This window comes from Rhamphochromis sp. 'chilingali' (assembly GCF_963969265.1).
Source record: "Rhamphochromis sp. 'chilingali' genome assembly, chromosome: 5".
Taxonomy (NCBI): Eukaryota; Metazoa; Chordata; class Actinopteri; order Cichliformes; family Cichlidae; genus Rhamphochromis; species Rhamphochromis sp. 'chilingali'.
The window spans coordinates 36,893,103-36,914,167 of record NC_137932.1 but is presented as its reverse complement, the minus strand read 5'-3'; the positions used below and the strand labels follow the sequence as shown (position 1 = coordinate 36,914,167).

Genomic DNA, 21,065 nt, shown 5'->3' with positions numbered 1-21,065 from the left:
CCCTATTCTGGTATTTTAAAGAGTAAGCAACTTAACTAATAGGGTTATAAACTCCCAGCAAAAAAAAAAAAATAGGGAACCACCCCCCACCTCATAATGCTTAATCGACGTAATCAACTTTAATTTGATGCAGTGTGAAAAGAAATGCACAGAAATAAATTATTTTTCAAGAATAATTAAATAGATTCAACATCTTTCTTCAACTGAATTACAGACTGCACAGATGGTACCTTCCCAAAGGAAAAAGTACTACAGCTTACTAGGGTATATTAGACTTAATAGTTACTATATACAGTAATGGACTTCTATACATTTTACATCAAATTAAAACTTTGGGTATAAGATTCAGATAATTATTTATTAAAAGCTACACATTTTAAATGAGAATAAGAAAGAAAAGTATGTCTTTGTGCCCCCTTTTTCCTGTTAATGCCCTATCGGCCCCCCTGGCTAAACTTTGCTAGATCCGCCCCTGCACAGTTACCAGCTATCAGCTGCATAGAAAAAGATCCTGGTGTTGAAAGTAATATTAAATAAATTCTAACAACAGATTATCAAGCTTAAACGTGCTGCTGTTGTTCAGCCGCTGGTTTCCTCTTTCAGGCGAAGTGGGCGATAAACAAACAAGAGAGACGGACTCGCGACAGAAAAGCCAATCAGCTGATCATTAAGCAGTTTCAATTGAAGTAGCAGCAGGAGAGGGAGGGAGAGAGAAGAGGCAGTCGCTCCATATATCGGTTGTTAAGTTTAACGCAGGAATGCTTTACAAACATTCAGAGATGAACTTACACACTTGCTTTACTTCTCTCTGGTATAACTTTCTCGGAGATGAGATGCCCGTTTGGTAGCGAGGCTACAAATGCTCAACCAGACCACCACAGGCAGTGGCGGCCCTAGCCTGTTTGGCGCCCTGGGCGAACACTCCCCCCCCACACACACACACACACAGAACATACACTCAACAAAAATATAAACGCAACACCTTTGTTACTGCTCCCATTCCCCATGGGATGGACGTAGAGACCTAAAATTCATTCCAGATACACAATATAACCATCCCTCCCAAACAGTGGTCACAAATCAGTCCAAATGTGTGGTAGTGGGCACATCTGCCATATTGAGATAATCCATCCCACCTCACAGGTGTGCCACATCAGGATGCTGATCTGACATCATGAGTAGTGCACAGGTGTACCTCAGACTGCCCACAACAAAAGGCCACCCTGGAATGTGCAGTTTTGTCTCACAGCAAAATGCCACAGATGCCACAAGCAATGAGGGAGCGTGCAATTGGCATGCTGACAGCAGGAATGTCAACCAGATCTGTCGCCCGTGCATTGAATGTTCATTTCTCAACCATAAGCCGTCTCCACAGGCGTTTCAGAGAATATGGCAGAACATCCAACCGGCCTCACAACCGCAGACCTCGTGTAACCACCAGCCCAGGACCTCCACATCCAGCAGGTTCACCTCCAAGATCGTCTGAGACCAGCCACCCAGACAGCTGCTGGAACAATTGGTTTGCACAACCAAACAATTTCTGCACAAACTGTCAGAAACCGTCTCAGGGACGCTCAACTGCATGCCCGTCGTCCTCATCGGGGTCTTGACCTGACTCCAGCTCGTCGCCGTAACAGACTTGTGTGGGCAAATGCTCACATTCGATGGCGTCTGGCACGTTGGAGAGGTGTGCGCTTCACGGATGAATCATGGTTCACATTGTTCAGGGCAGATGGCAGCTGAGAATGTTCCAGTTCTTGCATGGCCAGCATACTCACCGGACATGTCACCCATTGAGCATGTTCGGGATGTGCTTGACCGGCGTATACGACAGCGTGTACCAGTTCCCACGAATATCCAACAACCTCGCACAGCCATTGAAGTGGAGTGGACCAACATTCCACAGGCCACAATTGACAATCTGATAGACTCCATGCGACGATGTGTTGCACTGCATGAGGCAAATGGTGGTCACACCAGATACTGACCGGTTCTGGGTCCCCAGACCCCCAATAGCGCAAAAAACTGCACATTCCAGGGTGGCCTTTTGTTGTGGGCAGTCTGAGGTACACCTGTGCACTACTCATGATGTCAGATCAGCATCCTGATGTGGCACACCTGTGAGGTGGGATGGATTATCTCAATATAGCAGATGTGCCCACTACCACACATTTGGACTGATTTGTGACCACTGTTTGGGAGGGATGGTTATATTGTGTATCTGGAATGAATTTTAGGTCTCTACGTCCATCCCATGGGGAATGGGAGCAGTAACAAAGGTGTTGCGTTTATATTTTTGTTGAGTGTATTAAAGATTGTACATCAACCCTTTAGAGCCTTACATCAACCCTTTTGATTGTAGCTTTTTATTTACAAACACTGAAACAAACCATGGTGTACAACTTATGCCAGTTATCTAACTAATTCATAGTCACCAGAATAACTCAGGTCTAATTTATGTACTAAACACATTTGCTTTGTAATTTCATTCACAGTGTCAAAAGAATGAAGATGGAGGCCTGATGGACCAGTATCTTGTGTATGGAGAGGAGTACAAGGCTGTGAGAGATGCAGTTGCCAAGGCACTAGTAGACGGCAACATTGAGCAGATAGAAGAAGTCTGTGAGGTATTTCTGTCCTGTAATAAATATATTACGGACACTCCTTCATGTTTCATCTACCTATTACTGTTATATTGTTTTGATGAAACCGTGGGTGGGTAGTTTATTGAAACATTTCTCATTATTCATAGAGCACTGCAAGTGATGTTGTACAGTATCACTGCTAAGACCGTAAATGCTTAGTTGTATAGTTATTGTACTCACCATAGTGCTGTACTCTATATGCCCATTTTTACTTTTATCTTTATTTATACTTGTGATTTTTATTATTGTTTTTATTTGAAATACACTAGAAATGTATGGCTACACGAAGGAATCGGACAGTGTTCCTCCTGCTGGCTCTTTTCCGAGAGGTCACAACTCTGTACAGATCTGAAAACAGGGGTCTTCATCCTACTCCCAAGGTATGAACAGTGGCAAAATTAGAATCTGGATAATAATAATATCCAATAATTAATAATTTTAAGAAACAGCTCTACTCTACGCTCTATCCCAATGTCTTAATTCCTAATCCTAGCTCTAAATCTGAGTCCAGCCACCTTGCAGAGGAAAGTAATTTAGTCATTTGCAGTGTTGGGCAAGTTGGGCAATTATACTCACTAGTTACTTATTCAAAAAAGTAACTGAGTTAGTAAGTGAGTTACAAGATTCTAACAGTAATTAATTACTAGGAAAAGTAACTATTGCGTTACTTTAAAAAAAAAAAAAATGTTTAACCCTCTGGGGTCCAGGATATAATTGGCATATTTTTGACTACTTTAGATTTTCCCTTCTACATTTCACCTTTAAAAACTATTTAATTTGCCTTGTTTGGTATCATCCTTTTCAGCACAACCTCATGTGTCTGAATTTACAGTTATGTTTTCATTTTGACATGCTATATTAGCAAAACTGATCTAAAATCAGACAAAAACGTAAAAATCAGAGTAGAAAAAGTTATAGTTTTTACTGTAACAACCACAAACATGTTTTTCATAACTTTAAATGCAAATATAAATTGTAAATTTTAAAATCATATGCACAAGTTTTGCAAACAACAAAGTTATTTACAGCCATTTACCTTTTACCCTTTTTTAACTAACCATTTCAAACTATTTACATAACAATCATCTGAATTCAATAAGATGCCACACAAATTATTTGTGCCACTCCAAAAAATAATTTCTGTCCACTCTAAAGGAGAACATCACAGCCTGATACCTGCAGGTCTGACAGCAGCAGGTGTATCACTCCTCCTGTTTTCTACCTGGAGACACCGTTTACACTGTAATCTGCCTTTGGTGACTTTTTGGCAGCACCTGTAACATTCAGCAGTCGCCTCATTGTTCTGACCCACAACACAAAACTATCCACTACACTACACAAGACAACACATTAACTACACACTCCAAACACGCTAAACGTCACAAATGTCTCACATCTCAAAACTCGCTCTCTCTCATTTCCGCTCTACTTCTTTCTGTCTCTCTCTTTCTCACCGTCACTCCTAAAACTTCCCCCTCTTGCTAAACAACCAAATGTCATGTTGCCATATCATTTTTTGATTGGTTGACATTGTACATTTTTCCACCAACACGAAAGGGCTGTTTTTTGTTTTATTTTTTGGTCATATGTAGAGAGTGCTTGCTAGCACTGCCCTTACACAGTAAACGTGATGAAAGTATTCAAGAAAACAACTCTTATATATTGTTTATCATGACTCTGGTTTTACGTGGCCTATCAACACAATTAAAAAACTGGTATATATCACCTTGTTGCTTTGTCATCTTGAAGTGGTCATGTGATTGGTTTACTAGGACTACTTTATTCTTCCTCAGCCAAACAGCAGCACTCATGTGATTGTTTTGCCCCCTTAGCTCCACCGTTACATATAACGCCGTTATTCCCATCACTGGTCATTTGTACTCGTGACCCTGTTCTTTTGGTCACTCCCAAGATTTCATGACCGTAGGTGAGTGCTGGAATGCAGATAACTGATAAATTACATCTTGGTTCTCTCTTCTCTATAACAGTCTGGTACAGTGCATTACTGCTGAGGCTACACCAATCTGCCGGTCCAAGTTGCACTCCACCTTAACATCACTCATGAATAAAATCCCAAATCCCATTGGTAAACATGAGTAAACCCTCACTAGGTTTTGGATAAAGTGTACACTCACAAACCTGCATTTGAAACATTGGCTACCATAGCAGTATAGTATTGCAACATGGCATTTGTGTCTTCTAACTAAAATAGGAACATAAAAAGTACCATCATTGCCAGACCTGGCCCACATCTGGTTGACATGCACTGTTACCTCCCCACAATGAAGGTCTAGGGGTGTGTATGGGGACTGGTAACAAATGAGTCCATAACAGAATGAAAGGAGAACAGACAGAGGTGTTTAGTAAATAAAATAGTTTTTAATTATGGATAATCTTAACATAAAGAGCCGGCAACACCGTTTTACAAATAACACTAGAAAAAGAAAAAGGTTGCAACAACAAAGAACACAACAACCAAACAAACTCCACACCACAAGGAGGCACTTCCAGGGGCCCACAAGCTCACCCTGTCACTAGCAGCAGCTAACTTTACTGCTGCCGAGGCCCACAAGCCCACACTACTCACATGTAGCAGCTACACTGCACACTCCTTCCACAACTCCACACCACAGGCAGGACAATCACACATCTAGACCACAAAGCGGAGACACCAGAGAAAACCACCCTCATACATCCAGTTCAACCCCAGCTTATATAACCTCAGGCAGGTGATTGCTGACTGGGCCCAGGTGGTAAATGAGGCCATGGAGCAGCAGCTGTGACCTGGGGAGAGAGAAGAGCAAGAGAGAGACAGAGGGGTGGAGCAAGAGAGGAAGAGGCAGAGAGAAAACACCACACCCACACAAGGGCAGTTTCAGGAGGCCCAGCTAGGACCGTAACATACACTCTGCCATGACACCAGTCAGTCAGAAGTGCCAGCTTGATGCCAGATCCGGGCCAGACCTGTTTTCTATGAGCCTGGGCCACTTAACCCAAACCACAATCGAGCCAGATATGGCATGCCATCGGATAAACAGTGGTATCAAGCTAAAACACTGGCCTACATCTTGATTTATCATAAAGCGTATTAAAATATTAATTTAAAAAATGCTAAATTAGAGGGCTTGATCTGTGTATGACATGGTTAACTGTCAATATCTACAGCTAGTTAGACTATTATATCACAGATTGCCTTGCTAATGTATTAAGGCAGAGGTTGCCAAAGTGGGGGCGCAGTAAGAATTTAAAAAAAAAGGATGCTCGCACACTACTAGCATATGGACGGATTTTTGACGGGGCTCCCACACAAATGCAAAGCAGAGAATGAAGCATCGCCAAATATGCTTACAAACCAACTTCCTTCAAAACCAAAGAATAGAAAATATGATGAAACATATCTTGTCTTTGGCTGCGCCTGCACAACAGCGGTGCCAAGGTAGGTCTCCCCAACAGAATTTGTTTCCCCTGCGTCAGGACCACACACTGGGCTGTCCAAATCACGGACAAACAGCATCCCAAATTATTGATTTTTAGTTCACAAACACTTCTTATAATGAAATTTTGGTGATATTAGCTCTTTATATATATAAAAAAAAATACAGTGGGATACAAATATCAGGATATCAGGCTTACCCTGCCACAATTTGTTCCCCAGTTCAAATCATGGACAAACAGTATCCCACAGTTGTTTATGTTTTTAAACCCATTTTGCACAGAGAGACATTTATTATTATTAACACTGTTACACAGTAAAAAAAAAAAAAGTGTGTTGCTTCTCTTAGATGTTTTCTGTATCCCCAACAGCAATGTAATGGATTTGATGACCTCATTAACGGCTCAAGATACCTGCCCCAAAGAGAAGTAAGAAACTTTGCGTCAGCATTGATTTATAACAGACTGGGAGCTCTTACCATCCAACCTGGTAATACCATTGAGGAAAACACTGTTATCGAGCTGATCATCCATCTAGCAGCTGTGCTGCTCACAGGGAGTCACCCTCTGCTGATGCCACTGAAAAACATTGGCCTGTCACCTGAAAATATGCAGGTAAACAGTGTGATTGTATATAAAAGATTGATTTAGCCACATGGTTTTACCCATTAGTTTGTGGAATCACATTTCAAACCCTTGATTTTAGTTTTATTTCCAGAAATGACTAGGTTTGGATAAGATAGTGGTATTCTAATGTGCCTTTGAGCTATGTAATATGGAGTCAGGTTTATCTACAAAAAGTAAACAGTTTTGGGAATTGTTATTTCAAAATAGTGCTCAAGGATGGACAGTGACCAACACATTTAAAATCTTTTTTTTTATATTAACCATTAAATCATCACAACTCCCACATATTAGATATTTTTCCCATTGCAGATACTCTGAGATAATGTCATAGTTAAGGCAGATGTTAAAACGAAGCAGATGAAAGTGAAGCTAGTCTTTACTGGCTCCAGGAATACAACTCAGCAAACACAATAACACTCAAAAATAGAAGAAGGATACATCTGTGCTGCTTACTCTCTGCAATGGATAACTTCAGCAAGATAAGATTAATGTTACCTTTATGGCATTTATTAGATTTTCACTTAATTTAACCTACAGAGGGCTTTTATACCCACAATGCCTGATGACATGTTAGCTGTTGCCCAGGCAGCCATACAACAACAAGAAACACACTATCAGGGCCAGCTCACTTGGTATGGTAAGTATTATTCCTTTCATATATGCAAGTAAATTCATTTTTAATGATCTGTTCTTGTAACTGGGTATTCTGACAATTTGACAACCTTTCAAATTGAGGAGAGGATTTCCTCTCCTCACCAGGAAATATTTGGATGACCTATATTTCAGTCATCATGCTAAACCTTAAATGATTTGAAAGACATTATGAAAAAGAGATATGGCACCCAAAACAACCCTGAATTGAAATCTTTGGTAGAATTCTGCTCCACCAAAGGGTTAATGGCCTGTATTTGTATAGCGCTTTACTAGTCCCTAAGGACCCCAAAGCGCTTTACACATTCAGTCATCCACCCATTCACACACTGGTGATGGCAGCTACATTGTAGCCACAGCCACCCTGGGACGCACTGACAGAGGCGAGGCTGCCGGACACTGGCGCCACCAGGCTCTCTGACCACCACCAGTAGGCAACGGGTGAAGTGTCTTGCCCAAGGACACAACAACTGAGACTGTCCAAGCCGGGGCTCGAACCGGCAACCTTCCGATTACAAGGCAAACTCCAAACTCTTGAGCCACAATCGACCAATAGCACTTCCAGGGGACACAAAGCTTTTAAAAAGCTTCATTATGGGGCAAATTCACTAGAGATTTAGTTTTTAAGATTTAGCTGGTCATTTTTGCTGACCATTGAATAAAAGTTAATATAGATTGGTCAGATGTTTTACCAAGATGGCAGACTTGGTTCAGGAGTAATTTGCATAAACCTGACCATAAATTCACAGATTAATCTATATTATGTCTTTTTCACAGTCTGTCCAAATAATCACCCATGCTGTGTTGATATGGTAAGCCATTTTTTTGCTGTTCCAGTTAATATATTCTTCACAATTATTACAGACTCGATGTTTTATAATTATACTGTATGTTTAATCTTGCATTGCAGTGCGGCCGGCCCATGGAGAGAGGCCGATGTCTGGAGTGTGGCGCAGACGTTGGAGGGGAACATCACATAGCCTTGCCTGGATTCACACAAGTTCCATTGCACGAGTGAGTGTCAGTAATTGTAAAGCAAAATACTGCATTAAATAAATCTCTTTACTGATAAAGTAAAACTTTGTAGAAAAAAATTGCTATATAATTTGTGCTGTCTATTAAAACAATACTGGAATATTAAAAAGAAATTATTCTGGTATTTCGCACGAGGGAACCATCAAAAATGCAGATAAACTGATTTTGTACAAAACTTTCTCTTGTATAAAATATGAACGACAGAAATCATTCAAGTTTGGGTTTTTTTATTGGTAAATCTGTTAAAAGAAGCACATTTGTTATTCTAGTGGGTTGTTTTTTTTAAATCAACATTATCCTTTATTTTGTGAAGTAAAATAAACTAAATTCCCATTGTCAATTTTTTAAACTTATAAGTTTTCATTTTTGTGCATTTAAAAAGTTTAACAATGAGACTGCACCGTGAACAGAAAATTCTGACGAGACGATTCCGACCAGTAGTTTGATATCATTGAATTGCTCTGTCACGGCGATGTCTTTTGAGAATGGACCAAAAAGCAGACACTGAGAAAGGAATCTTTAAACAAAAGCGAGACTTTATTTGGGCTGATGAAAGGAGAAAACACAAAAGCTAAGGCAAAACAGGTATGACAACTAAACTGGAAAACTAACTATAAAAACTATGAAGACTGTGAGAACTATGATGTGGAATAAACAGATGACCTGACAATGAACAAAGGAAAACAGAGGACTTAAATGCACACAGGAGGTGATGAGGGGAAGTGGAAACACATGGGGAAACAGCCAACTAGAATAAACATAATGACGCCACAGGGGAAATGACACTAAACACAATGACAAAGACACAAAGACTGTTTCAAAATAAACCAGGAAACACTGAGAAAATAACAATAATCAAAAAATAAAAATAAAACACACAAAACACTGGGTCACAGACCCAGTACCATTACATACTCTGTGTATTCATTGTGTTGGAAAGGTTTAGTTTAAAAAAAAAACTGTAAAGAATGAGTTCAGATTTTTTTTCATGGATACTGCAGAAAAACTGGTTAGTATTCACAACCAGTATGTATTAAAAAGAGGCTGTCACATAGTGATATCAAATTTTCCACAAAGAAAGAGTAACACATATCTTCAAAGACAAAATGTCAGTCAGAATACTTTTTTGTTTGTTGTATACAATACAGTTTTTTTTTTCTTTAATTTCTTTGTTAGCTGTGTTTGCTGGTTTTTCTTCCAGAGATTATTTCTTTTGAGATTGTAGATGCTGCGTGTGTAATATAAGAAGCAGAGTTCAGTTTGTTTTAGAACGGCAGCAGTTTGGTCTGTTTTTGTTAGAGTGGGTTTATTTGTCTTGTTATGGCTGTACTTCAAGTATACTCTTAAAAACAATACATATTTTATGCATAGTATAACCTTGTGAACTAATTGTCAAAATTAAATTTTCTAAAAGCAGCACAAGGGTAATATTATATTAACTTTCACATGTGTGCTTGCGCTTCTAAAGGTCACCTGTTTTGCACTGGGGGGAGACCTACTCTACTTTTTACTCATGCAAATCTGTTGTTTTAGGGATCAAACACGCCCCGGTCACATTCTGGGAGACCCTCAACGGAGAAACAACCCAGATGCCTTAGATACCAAAAACATGTCTCTGACTCCCTTTACTCTGGTCCGGCTAGTTACACATCTCGCCATGATGCTGGGAGCCTCAGAGAAACCTCAGGTGAGCTCTAATTTAGAGGCTCTTAACCATCATAAATAAAGTATCTAAAGCTATTTTGTACAGTAGCTGTAATATTTAAGCAGCTTTTGGTGACTTGGTGAGACTAGCATTGTTTTAGGTTGTGTGTAGTTCACTGATTAATATTCTGCAAAATAGTTCAACTCAATGAACGATGTTGCTGTCTTGCATGTAGTATGATGCTATTATCCACTGTTTTTTTTTTCAGGTTGTCCAACAGATAATCCAGCCACCTGTGGAGGATGTCAGTTTGTTTCTCAGGCTGCACATAATAAAGGATCTTGAACAGCTGTCACAGGCACTGGGAAAAGGAGCTGACGACACTGTAACATCTGTTCACTTGGTGCTCAGATCACTTCAAGAACTACCACATGCCAGTAACTGTAAGGAAGCCATTTGTTAAAGGACATACATGGCAGGACAAAAGACTGTGAAAAGAAACTTAATAATAATTTGAATAAAGCAGACCTCCATAGACAGGAATTGTTCGTGAGGATTAAATGTCAACAAATATGGAAACTGGTATTTGACTGTTTAACCAATGGCTATGTAAATGTTTTTTCTAGCTACTATTGACCCTCACCTTACATCCAAAGAATCCAGAAACACCTGGGAGACTACTGTGGCTACAGATATTATGACACCAAAGTTGAAGGTAATTCTTTAAAATCACTATTTACATGTTTTGACTTTTTTCATTTTATAACTGATATTTTTTCAGTCTTATTTGTACATAACTGCCTTTGCCAATATTTTGTGTCCAGGATCTTGACCAACTCCTACAAGAGGCAAAGGGAACCATTAGAAATGACTCCCGTGTATCTTCCAACTTCATCATAAGGACGATCCACGGTGATGACTGTAGCTTCCTCGCCTCACTGCAACAGGGCTCTGAGGTCGACAGCTCAGCAGTGTGGAGCTGCAGGGAGAGGCTGTCGCTGCTCAGCCTCACACACATTATGGAGACTAATGATCAAAAGGAGGAGCTCCCCCTGCTCTGGAGGTTCCTGCAGAAGGTGTGTGTCTCACAGATGTAACGCTTTCACAAAATTATTTGGAATTCACTGCTCTTGTGCATTTCAAACAATCCTGAAATTTTCCTTTTGTGCAACCTTTATGTAACACCCGCCCCACATTCTATTGAGAGGGGTCTTTACTACTGATACTCCCATTTTGATGTTTGTGACATGAATTGTGCAATAAAATAGACTATATGGAAATAAACCAGACACAAGCAGGTCAATTATAAAATACTTCTAAAAAACAAAAGAAAATAAGTAACATTAATAAAGTTGTCGAGCAATGGTTAGGTATCTAATATCAACTGTAACCAAATGATTAAATAATATGGTGGGCCCACACACACTCCTTAACTGCAACAGTCTTTCTGTGTTAACAAACACCTCATTGCAGGCCTGAGTCGTGGCTCGGGTGCATTGGGACCTAAAACAACTTGGCCGCTTCACTTGTTGCCAAGCAGTAAAATAAAAAGCACGTGCAAACAATAGTACTCACACCTCCAGGCAGTTCAAGGGGATAGCGGGGGAAACTGGGTCAAGGCCACTAGCAGGGCGCGGCAGCAGCACTCGCAGTTACCGTATCCACGTGTTCCCACGTTAACACATAAGCACAACAAAAGGGACCTCTCTGGCATGCCAGCAAGAGCTCTGTCTCCTCCTACCAAATCAAATAACCCAGCTAAATGCTGATTTACATACTATTACATACTGCAATATTACCATTTGCTAAATATATGAGTAAATATATGAGTTTCAAACACAACTCACAGATTCGTATTTACCTCACAGTAGGGTACTACAGCTTTCACACTGATCGTCAACCTGAAAATAAAAGTTTGTCACCTTCCCATGAACTCTGCGTCCACATGACACTGTTCCTCATCTCTCCTCTCTCTTTCCGCGGAGTGAACACGGCTCCCCACTTACTCCAACCCACTCTACCTGTAACCAAATGATTAAATAATATGATAATACTTCAGGATTGGCCCGGAACTGTAGTACATACCAATACCATTACAGAAAATAATGACATACACCTCAAAATGCAAATAAGAACGCTGTGCATCTAATTAACACACATTTGTATTCATTCTTAAACACACATAACATTTACATTCAACCATCAAAATAAATGAACTATTTATATAGCCAGGGCTACATTTAGACTAAATGTCAAATTTGTCCTTATATATTATGACTTTTGATTTTTCTGTAGTTGAGCTCTTTCACTGCTTTGATTTCTTTTTTCCAATTTGAATCCCATTATTCATAATAATGTTGTTTCTAAAACTATTTTAGAAATATTATTGATTATTACTATTATTTCCTGTGTGCACTAAAAGTTTTACTTATAGAGGGTCACCAGTATCTAACACTGATAGAAAGGTGGGGTCAGTTCTGGGCAGTTCACAATCCAATCACAGGGCTGACATGTAGCTTGACTTCAGACTACAAGCCCAAATTGGCATATAAAGACATGCAATCATTTGTGCCTGCTGCTAATTTGGAATTACAGATTAGCCAAACCTGTGAAATCTATAGATTTGATTAAACTACAGTATTACTTTGCAACATGTATTATCCTGACATTCTATATATAAAATCATAATAAATTACTCTTTAAAGTTTCAATAAGTGGGTCAATATTCTCAGTAACAGAATTAGAAATGACCAAAGATGTGATAGCCATTTATCTAAACTTCTTTTTACAGGAAAGAGAATTTCGACATATCAAATTCCTCCCAGAAATCCTAATGCTGCAGAAACGTTTGGTGAGAAAGTACCAGAATGCAACTGAAGAGATCGCGGGTTCCATCAGAGAATTTATTGATCAGCAAACAGGTACAGAGATTAGATGGACTTAAACTTGAACAATTGACTGTTGTACTAATTTGTATTCATTTGGAAATCAAAAACAAAATCTATCACCAAAGTTAATATTTGCTGCAGGGACAACTGACATATTTTTTTCTCTCTGTTTCATTTCATGTCATAAAAATGTAGTCACTGTTTCTTTGCCTTTTGTCTTTTTTTAAGTTTTTAGTCACTGTTTCTAAATTATTTGTTCCAGACATGAGCCCATGGTATCAAAAACACATTGAGACCTTCCTGAAAACATGGAATGAGCTAAGAGTCTCTGTGACCGGCAGTAAGTAAAGCACTAACCTGCTCTTTGTCTCACCTTCACATTCAATCTGTTTATGTTATTACATATTTTCTTGTCTCTCCTTAAACTATTTTGTTCTGTGCATTGTGTTGAAATTAAAAAGATAAATAAATGAATAACATGTCTTCAATTTAACTTAAAAGAACAGTGCAGTTCTTGATTGATTTCAGTTGCCCTGTGAGAACATACATTTACAGTGTACTCTACATGACAATAGTCATCATTTTGTCTGCTACAGTCGAGTACAATAATTGATGTTTTTGTGTATATACCACATAAGTCAAAGTAATGGAAAAAGCTGTATTACAAATAAGGAATTATTTATCTGTCCTTTCAAAACTATAGATGAAATAAAAATTCCAGAAGAATTTTGCAGCAGGGATTTGGACCTGGACAGTGACCTCAGGTACCTCCTGCCCCGTCGGCAGGGTCCAGGCCTGTGTGCCACAGGGCTGGTCAGCTATCTGGTGACTCTCCACAATGAGTTGGTGAATGCAGTGGACCGTCACACACGAGAGGACAACAGGTACTTTATTCTGTACCTGTTGTACCATTTATTCTGCATTTTATTTCTACCTATCTATTTTCTACCTGAAGTTCAAGTGAAACGTCAATAGTCTTAAGTTAGGTGAGTCAAATGAGTATCATTCACAGGTGTTAGTATTAAAAATCCTTCCTTTCGCCTTGGAGCTTGACATAGGAACACAGAGCCACATAACCGATGCCATTGATATATTATATATTGTAAATATAATACAGTTAAGTTTTGCTCAACAAACATTTTTCTTCATTCTAGACCAACATTTATTCAAAATTATTTGGAAAAGAAATGTTGGAAGATTAAAGTTCATATCTACATTGTGATGTCTGCAGTGACTACACAGTGAGTCTGTTGGAGCTAATGGAGCAGCATGTGATCAGCTATGATGTGGAGAAGGACCTGTTTCCTCTGGTTTTGTCCAACTGCCAGTACAGCTTGGAACGTGGCCACGAGACAATATCTGAGTATGACCTGCCCAGGATCCAACAGCAGATCCTCACCCGCTTTCTGCAGGGAAAACCTCTCATTACCCGCGCAGTGAGTCCCCACAGCCTGGTTTGGTTAAAACATGTGTCCCACACCTTAAATGACCCAAATTCCTAACTACTGTACGATCTGGTGTTGACTGGATTGTGCATTACCTTCAGGGATCTTTCAAGCTCAGAATGAATCTTTGAAGGTGGTCATGCAACACCCTTAGTGTATATTTATTTGTTTTTATTTTTTGCATGATTCAACATACTGAAATCTAAAAAGCACAAATGAGAAGGAAGTTCACTTCCTGTTAAACTTCTGTCATGACTCATAACAGATGGCAGGGAGCAAGCTGAAGCTGAACTAAAAACAATACAAACACAAGCAAGACTAAGCTATTATTGTTTATTCCAAATGTTTATCACAGGAATTGCTACAGCATGTAGATGTGGGTGTAAAGACCTCTGTGCAGCACATTGTTAAACAAACAAGTAGTGTAATCAAATGTGTAGACCACTTCACTACAGAGATTTTATTTATTGTGCTGGTTAACTTCATCATTTGAGTTCTCATATTGTATCTGTTCTGTGTGGTCATACTTATTTTGCAGTAATATCTATGTGTTTATATTGATTCACCACTTTTGAAATCCAAGCTCAAAACCATTCTGTTTAAAACTGCTTTTTTGTGATCCCTAAACCAAACCCCTTCACTAAACCCCCTGTTTTTCATTAAGGGAATTCCCACGTTGGTCAACACGCAAGAGAGAGACTATGAAACCATTTTCAAAACTGTTCATGGAAAAGTGCCACAGGTACAGTACTGCGTTAGCAAGTTATCACTACACTTTGATGTACTTTACAACCCTACATGATTATAGCTGTCTATGTGTAAAACCCAAAATACATATTTAAGGTACAAAATTTCCAGGTTAAACAACAAATTTATTTTCACTTGGTTTGTGCTGAGTCAATAACTAACAGTACCAGTTAACAGCAAAAGCACTGACACATGATATGTGGACTTTAGATAGTAATGGATTATTACAGTTATACCAGATTAAATTCTTGTTTTTTACCAAATCACAGATTTATTTCAGGCCTAATAGTTACAGCAAATAAAGCAATACTCCTGACATTCATCCAGCTGTATTTGACTTAAAAGTACTACTCAAGCTTTACATTTGATATTTATGTACATGTGCATGCACACAGCAATAAAGGGATTTACATAACTTGTGTCTTTGAGGTTCGCTAATATTTTTGTTTCTCTATCAGAGTGTTCTGACATCTATGGCACAGAATACTGTGTCCAGACAGCTGGACTCCTACAGCGAGGTGTGCGAGGCGCTCAAGATTGTGGAGCTGCTTCTGGGTTTCCTCTCAATGACGGGTGGTGATCCCACAATGAAACTGGTCACTTACCTTCAGGAAATACTAAAGATGGACCAAAGCATTGATCATCACATACTGAAGGTCATTACATGTACACTCTTTCACTCTGAGCCTCACATGTCAAACATCAATATTAATAATAAGACAAAAACCAGATAGAACAAACTGTTTATAAGTTGTTGAGGGGTTTTCACTTTTTTGCAGGCTTTTAGCAAATGTGAACTGCAGCAATGTGTTTGTCTGTGGCAAGTCCTGTCCTCTCTCAACTCTGAAAAAATGCTGCAACTCAAAAGAGTAAGTTTGATTTTTGCTGTATTTTTTTTTTCAGATTCAAAATTGCCAGATTAAACATCATATGCTTATTTTTCACTAAGCATAGATAAATTGTAAGTTTTGAAGCTTAGCTTCAGTGTTAGATTAAATGAATGTGGCTTGTACTAAAAAAATCACTAAATGGTCAGTATGACCATTAACCATATATGCCAATCCATCTACCATATACATACAAAATGCATGACTGCATGTCTTGTTAAAAAGGAGCCCTTTTCGGGGTATCCAGCCGAGTACCAGGTGCCACTGACTGAGAAAAACAAGACTGAGCTGAAAGGATTCATGTCCAGAGGAAATGTGGACCAGTGGCTGCTTGAGATGCATGAGTTCCTCTTGTTGCGCCTGGGCCGCCTACGGGCAACTGAGGACTACAATCCATCATGGAGGTAAACCTGTTGTATAGTACCAAATTTTTGTTTGGTAATGCCAGGGTTGTTTTTGGCCCTGATTTAGCAGGTGTGAAGAACGATTTGCATCCTAAGCCTCACAGTCACTGCAGATGATCCTGTGTAGCCAAAATATGGATATATAAGAGTGATCTCAGAGATGCAAAGATATGCATAAAGTTATAGATTAGTCAGAATGAAACAAAAGATTTTCATCTAAGTATTAAAAACTTAAAATTATTTATATTTAAAACTGTGTTAGTTTGTCTAATTAATTTTCAATTAAGTCTCTGAAAATGTGTGACTGTGTATAAAAATGACTGTAATTCCTAAACAGTTAAAAAAAAATCTGCACTTCCATCAAGTCTTAAATTTTCCATTTAAAATCAACTGCAATGGCGTACAGAGGCAAAGCTATCTTAAAAAGGTCTTTGTCCAATTACTTTTGAGTTTTTATGCATATTTTATTCAACATCACTATAGTGCCCCATCGTTTGGCCTTGTCTATACCAAAAGTGTGTCTTTATTATAATATGTTTTTAGTTTTCCTGCTAAGTAAAAAATTATTTGCTCCAATGTAAAGTTATCTATTAAATGAATATATTCTGTCTTTTGACAGTCTGAAGGAGGCGGTCAGTGCCTACATGGATCGTAAAGAAGTAGAAGTCCCTACTTACGTGGAGGAAAACCTCTCTGAAAAGGTGAAGCTGTCTCAGATAATTGAGACCTGGAAATACACCATCACAGCCAAACAGGAGTTGATGAATGAGTGATCAACTGAATGAGTGCATAGAGAGATATTAGTTATCTAAAGAAGTAAACAAAGGTATTTTTTCTGCATTTATTGATGTAATAATCATAGGACGTGTTGTGCTGTTAATTTGTTTTTGGAATTATTTTACAAATTCAATTCAACAACCAAAAACTATATTTACATTTTAATATTTTATTTTTCATTTTATTTTACTTCTCTTGCGAATGGTTTGAATTTTAAAAAGAAGAGTAATATTATCATGCTGCAAGGAGTGAATAATATTTCTCCATTTAATAAGAAATTAAAGCAATAGGTGATTGATACGCATAGAAAAAAGCAAAATCGTGTAATCCAATGTAAATGTGCGTGGTTCGTTCATAAATATGCAAGGGAATGGTATACTGAGCATTTTCTACTTTTTCATTCATATAAAATTTTTCTTATATTTTTTAATTCTCTAAGTTTTTATTTGCATTTGTGTAAAAGTTGAGATTTGCTAATTTTTTATGTTTTTTTTTTTCATTTAATAGCTTGAGTTATCAGATTTCTATGACGTGTGTTGAACCGCCTCGAGGCGACTTTTGTTGTGATTTGGCGCTATATAAATAAAATTGAATTAAATCGAATTGAATTGAACCAGAGATCTTAGTTTATCATTTAACTTTAAGTCATACTACTTTTTTGAACTCTTTTATTTGTTTATGGTCTTGTTGATGTTTGTCTTGATTCGTTTATAATAAAGATTAGAAATTACCTTTAACCTCTGTGAATACAATGAAACAGCAAAGCAGAATAAACTCAAGCACATCCTCAGTGAGCTGCTCATGTATTCACTGTGAGAGTATATACAGTATGACTGCTTTCATATATTTTATATATCATTTTTACATGATTATGTTTTTGTTTTAAGGTGAAATCTTTTAGGGTGAAGTAACAACAGGATAGATTGATAAACTAGTACGAAAACTGCACATTTTCCATTTTTTCTTACATGTTAAAAAATTATAAATGTTCATTTGCATAAAAGTGACTTGAATACGTTCATTTAAACAAAACATTTGATTTGCAGTAATGAGATCATTTCTATTTATCTGTGGTGGAAAGTTTTTTTGTTTTGTTTTTTTTATTTTTGTGTGTTAAGCAACTTCATCAAACATGAAGTATGTAAGGAGATAAACTGGATGAGTTTATCATTTTTATTTTTTGTCTTTATAAACCAACAGGTTTTACTCTTCTATGTTTGTATTATTTTTTTTAATTTTTCATTCCTTTACTGAGAAAATTGATGATGATTCACTGTTTTTATGGTTTGTTTTAGCATTATTCTTGCATTTATTTTACAGCTAAAGAACAAATTATGATTTAAACATAAACTAGTAAAGAAATTAAAGATTGATAGTTTTCTTTTTACATTTTACTAACAGTGTCAAATACTTTTTGTTTGCATCAATATAAAAAGTCAATATTTTACATTTTATCTGTTTTCTCTAATACTTGGATTTGAAAATTTAAAAATAACACTGAGGCTCAACAAAAACAATGATACACAGCAAGGCAGATAAAACAAGTGCATTATTTCTTCGATATGAGCCACCTGCTCATGTGTTGCATTTTGTCAATCTAAAAAAGTTACTAAGAGTTATTTAGAAAATTCAGAAATGCATTGTTGAATTTGACAATCATATAGTGTGAAACTTTGTTGATTTACCCTTTATGTCGAAGGATTATGTACACATTTCTTCTTTTTTTTCTGCTTTCTTTTTTTTTATCAAGTATATTTTTACTATTGACCAGCACTCAGAGACAAAATTGTATTTTTTCTTACATATATCAAGTATCCTGTATTGATTATTTGTTGTGTATCTGCTAAAAGATTAAAGTACATTGGAAAATGTTTCCTCTGATATAGTCAATGAAGTAGTTGTAACACACATGTGACCTAAAATGTATTATTTCTGCCATAGTTACACATTTTCAGTCACTTATTGAAAATTAACCCCCTCTGAAAAAAAAAATCTGTTCAGCTTTAGGAGACTGTCTGACTTAGATTATCTGGTTATTTTATGATTCATTGTGAGTAAATCAATAGTGTTTTTAAAAATTTTAATACAATAACATATTTATGTTTTATGGTTGTTTACAGTGCATTGAAAAAAATTCATACCCCTTCAACTTTTAAACATTTTGTCACCTTACAGCCACAAACTTCAATGTTTTCGATTGAGATTGTCAGTGACTGACCAACACAAAGTAGCACATAATTGTTATGTGGTACAAAAAGGAGACATGGATGTAGATAAAAGTTGTAGGGTTAGGTTGAGCAAGGAAAGCACTGGTCAGAGGAGTTTCTAAGAGGCCCACGGTCACTCTGGAGGAGCTGGAAAAATCCACAACTCATGTGGGGAGAATCTGTAAGTCGTGTACTCCACAAATCTGGCCTATAAAGAAGAGCGACAAGAAAAAAGCCATTGTTGACAGAAATACATAAAAAGTGCCTTTTGCAGTTTGCCAGGAGACATGAAGGGGACACAGCAACTGTGTGGAAGAAGGTGCTCTGGTCAGATAAGACTAAAGTTGGGCCTAAATACAAAGCGCTACGTGAGGAGCAAAAGTAACACTGCCTGCTCATCACCCTGAACACACCATCCCCACTGTGAAATATGGTGGTTGCAGCATCATGCTGTGGGGATGCTTTTCTTCAGCAGGGACAGTGAAGCTGGTCAGAGTTGATGGGAAGATGGATGGAGCTGGAAGAACCTGGAAGAAAATCCTGGAAGGTCCTGGAAGAAAACCTGTTGGAGGCTGCAAAGGACTTGAGACTGGGAAGGAGACTCACCTTCCAGCAGACAGTGACCTTAAACACGAAGCAAGAGATACAATAGAATGGCTGGGATAGACCCCACCCCCCACCCCCGCAACCAGGCTATGAGGTCAGTTTCCTGATCATTAACATGCAAATTGTAATGACCACTGATCAATGGCCATGAATACGAGTCACATAGATTTGGAGAATGTCTCCAATCACAGCATTGCAAGATGGTGAAAGATGTATCCCTACGGCTCCTCCTCTTTCCCTTTTCATGTAAATAGCCTCCTTGACTCCAAACGCTCAAACCAGCATTCCTCCCTGTCCAGGATGTGTACATCTTCATCATTGAAAGAGTGTCCACCGGCCTGTAGGTGTAAATAGACTGCAGAGTCCTGGCCTGACGAGTTAGCTCTTCTGTGTTGTGGCATCTACTTAGCCAGAGGTTGTTTGGTCTCTACAATGTATAAATCATGGCAATCCTCCTGGCACTTAACAGCGTACACTATATTACTCTGTTTGTGTCAGTGGACCAGATCTTTGGGTGAACTAATTTTTGGTGCAGCGTGTTTTTGGGTTTTAAAGTCACGCAGACGTGGTGTTTAGAGGAAATGTATCTCAGCTGTTCCGATACTGCTGACACATAAGGGACCAGTAGAGGTTTCTGCTTAGGCAACAGTTGTCCTGCTCTCCTTGAGCCTTTTTTAGGTGTCTTCCCAGCTTTGACAAAATTCCAGCTAGGATAACCACATTTACTCCGGGCCTTTTTCATATGATATTCTTCTTCTTCCCTGGCTGCTGTATCTGTGTGGATGGTGTTCATTTCAGGCTGTGTTGAAGGATAAAGGTGATCATACCAAATACTGACTTCCAAGCTTATTAGAATTGTACAGACTCAGTATTTACTTTATACAAGTGAAACTCAAAAAAATTAGAATATCATGCAAAAGTTCATTTATTTCACTAATTCAACTTAAAAGGTCAAACTAATATATGCCAGAGACTAATTACATGTAAAGCAAGATATTAAAAGCCTTTACTTTTTATGATTTTGTTGATCATTACAGCTTATGAAAACCCCAATTTCAAAATCTTGGAA

General features: G+C 38.0%; 1 protein-coding gene across 1 annotated transcript in view; it reads left to right on the top strand.

Annotated features, from left to right (window-relative positions):
- Positions 1-18,996, top strand: part of LOC308397600 (E3 ubiquitin-protein ligase rnf213-alpha-like) — a 68,113-nt gene extending 49,117 nt beyond the window's left edge. The window contains exons 45-63 of the mRNA XM_080883573.1: positions 2,505-2,627; positions 2,915-3,025; positions 6,450-6,692; positions 7,242-7,341; positions 8,133-8,167; positions 8,266-8,369; positions 9,924-10,077; positions 10,304-10,478; positions 10,662-10,750; positions 10,860-11,111; positions 12,827-12,956; positions 13,186-13,263; positions 13,627-13,807; positions 14,155-14,359; positions 15,033-15,110; positions 15,574-15,771; positions 15,895-15,984; positions 16,228-16,406; positions 17,026-18,996. Of these exons, the coding sequence (XP_080739699.1) occupies positions 2,505-2,627; positions 2,915-3,025; positions 6,450-6,692; positions 7,242-7,341; positions 8,133-8,167; positions 8,266-8,369; positions 9,924-10,077; positions 10,304-10,478; positions 10,662-10,750; positions 10,860-11,111; positions 12,827-12,956; positions 13,186-13,263; positions 13,627-13,807; positions 14,155-14,359; positions 15,033-15,110; positions 15,574-15,771; positions 15,895-15,984; positions 16,228-16,406; positions 17,026-17,179 (2,679 nt within the window). The 3' untranslated portion in view covers positions 17,180-18,996. The remainder of the gene's footprint in view (positions 1-2,504; positions 2,628-2,914; positions 3,026-6,449; positions 6,693-7,241; positions 7,342-8,132; positions 8,168-8,265; positions 8,370-9,923; positions 10,078-10,303; positions 10,479-10,661; positions 10,751-10,859; positions 11,112-12,826; positions 12,957-13,185; positions 13,264-13,626; positions 13,808-14,154; positions 14,360-15,032; positions 15,111-15,573; positions 15,772-15,894; positions 15,985-16,227; positions 16,407-17,025) is intronic.
- Positions 18,997-21,065: the final 2,069 nt, after the last annotated feature.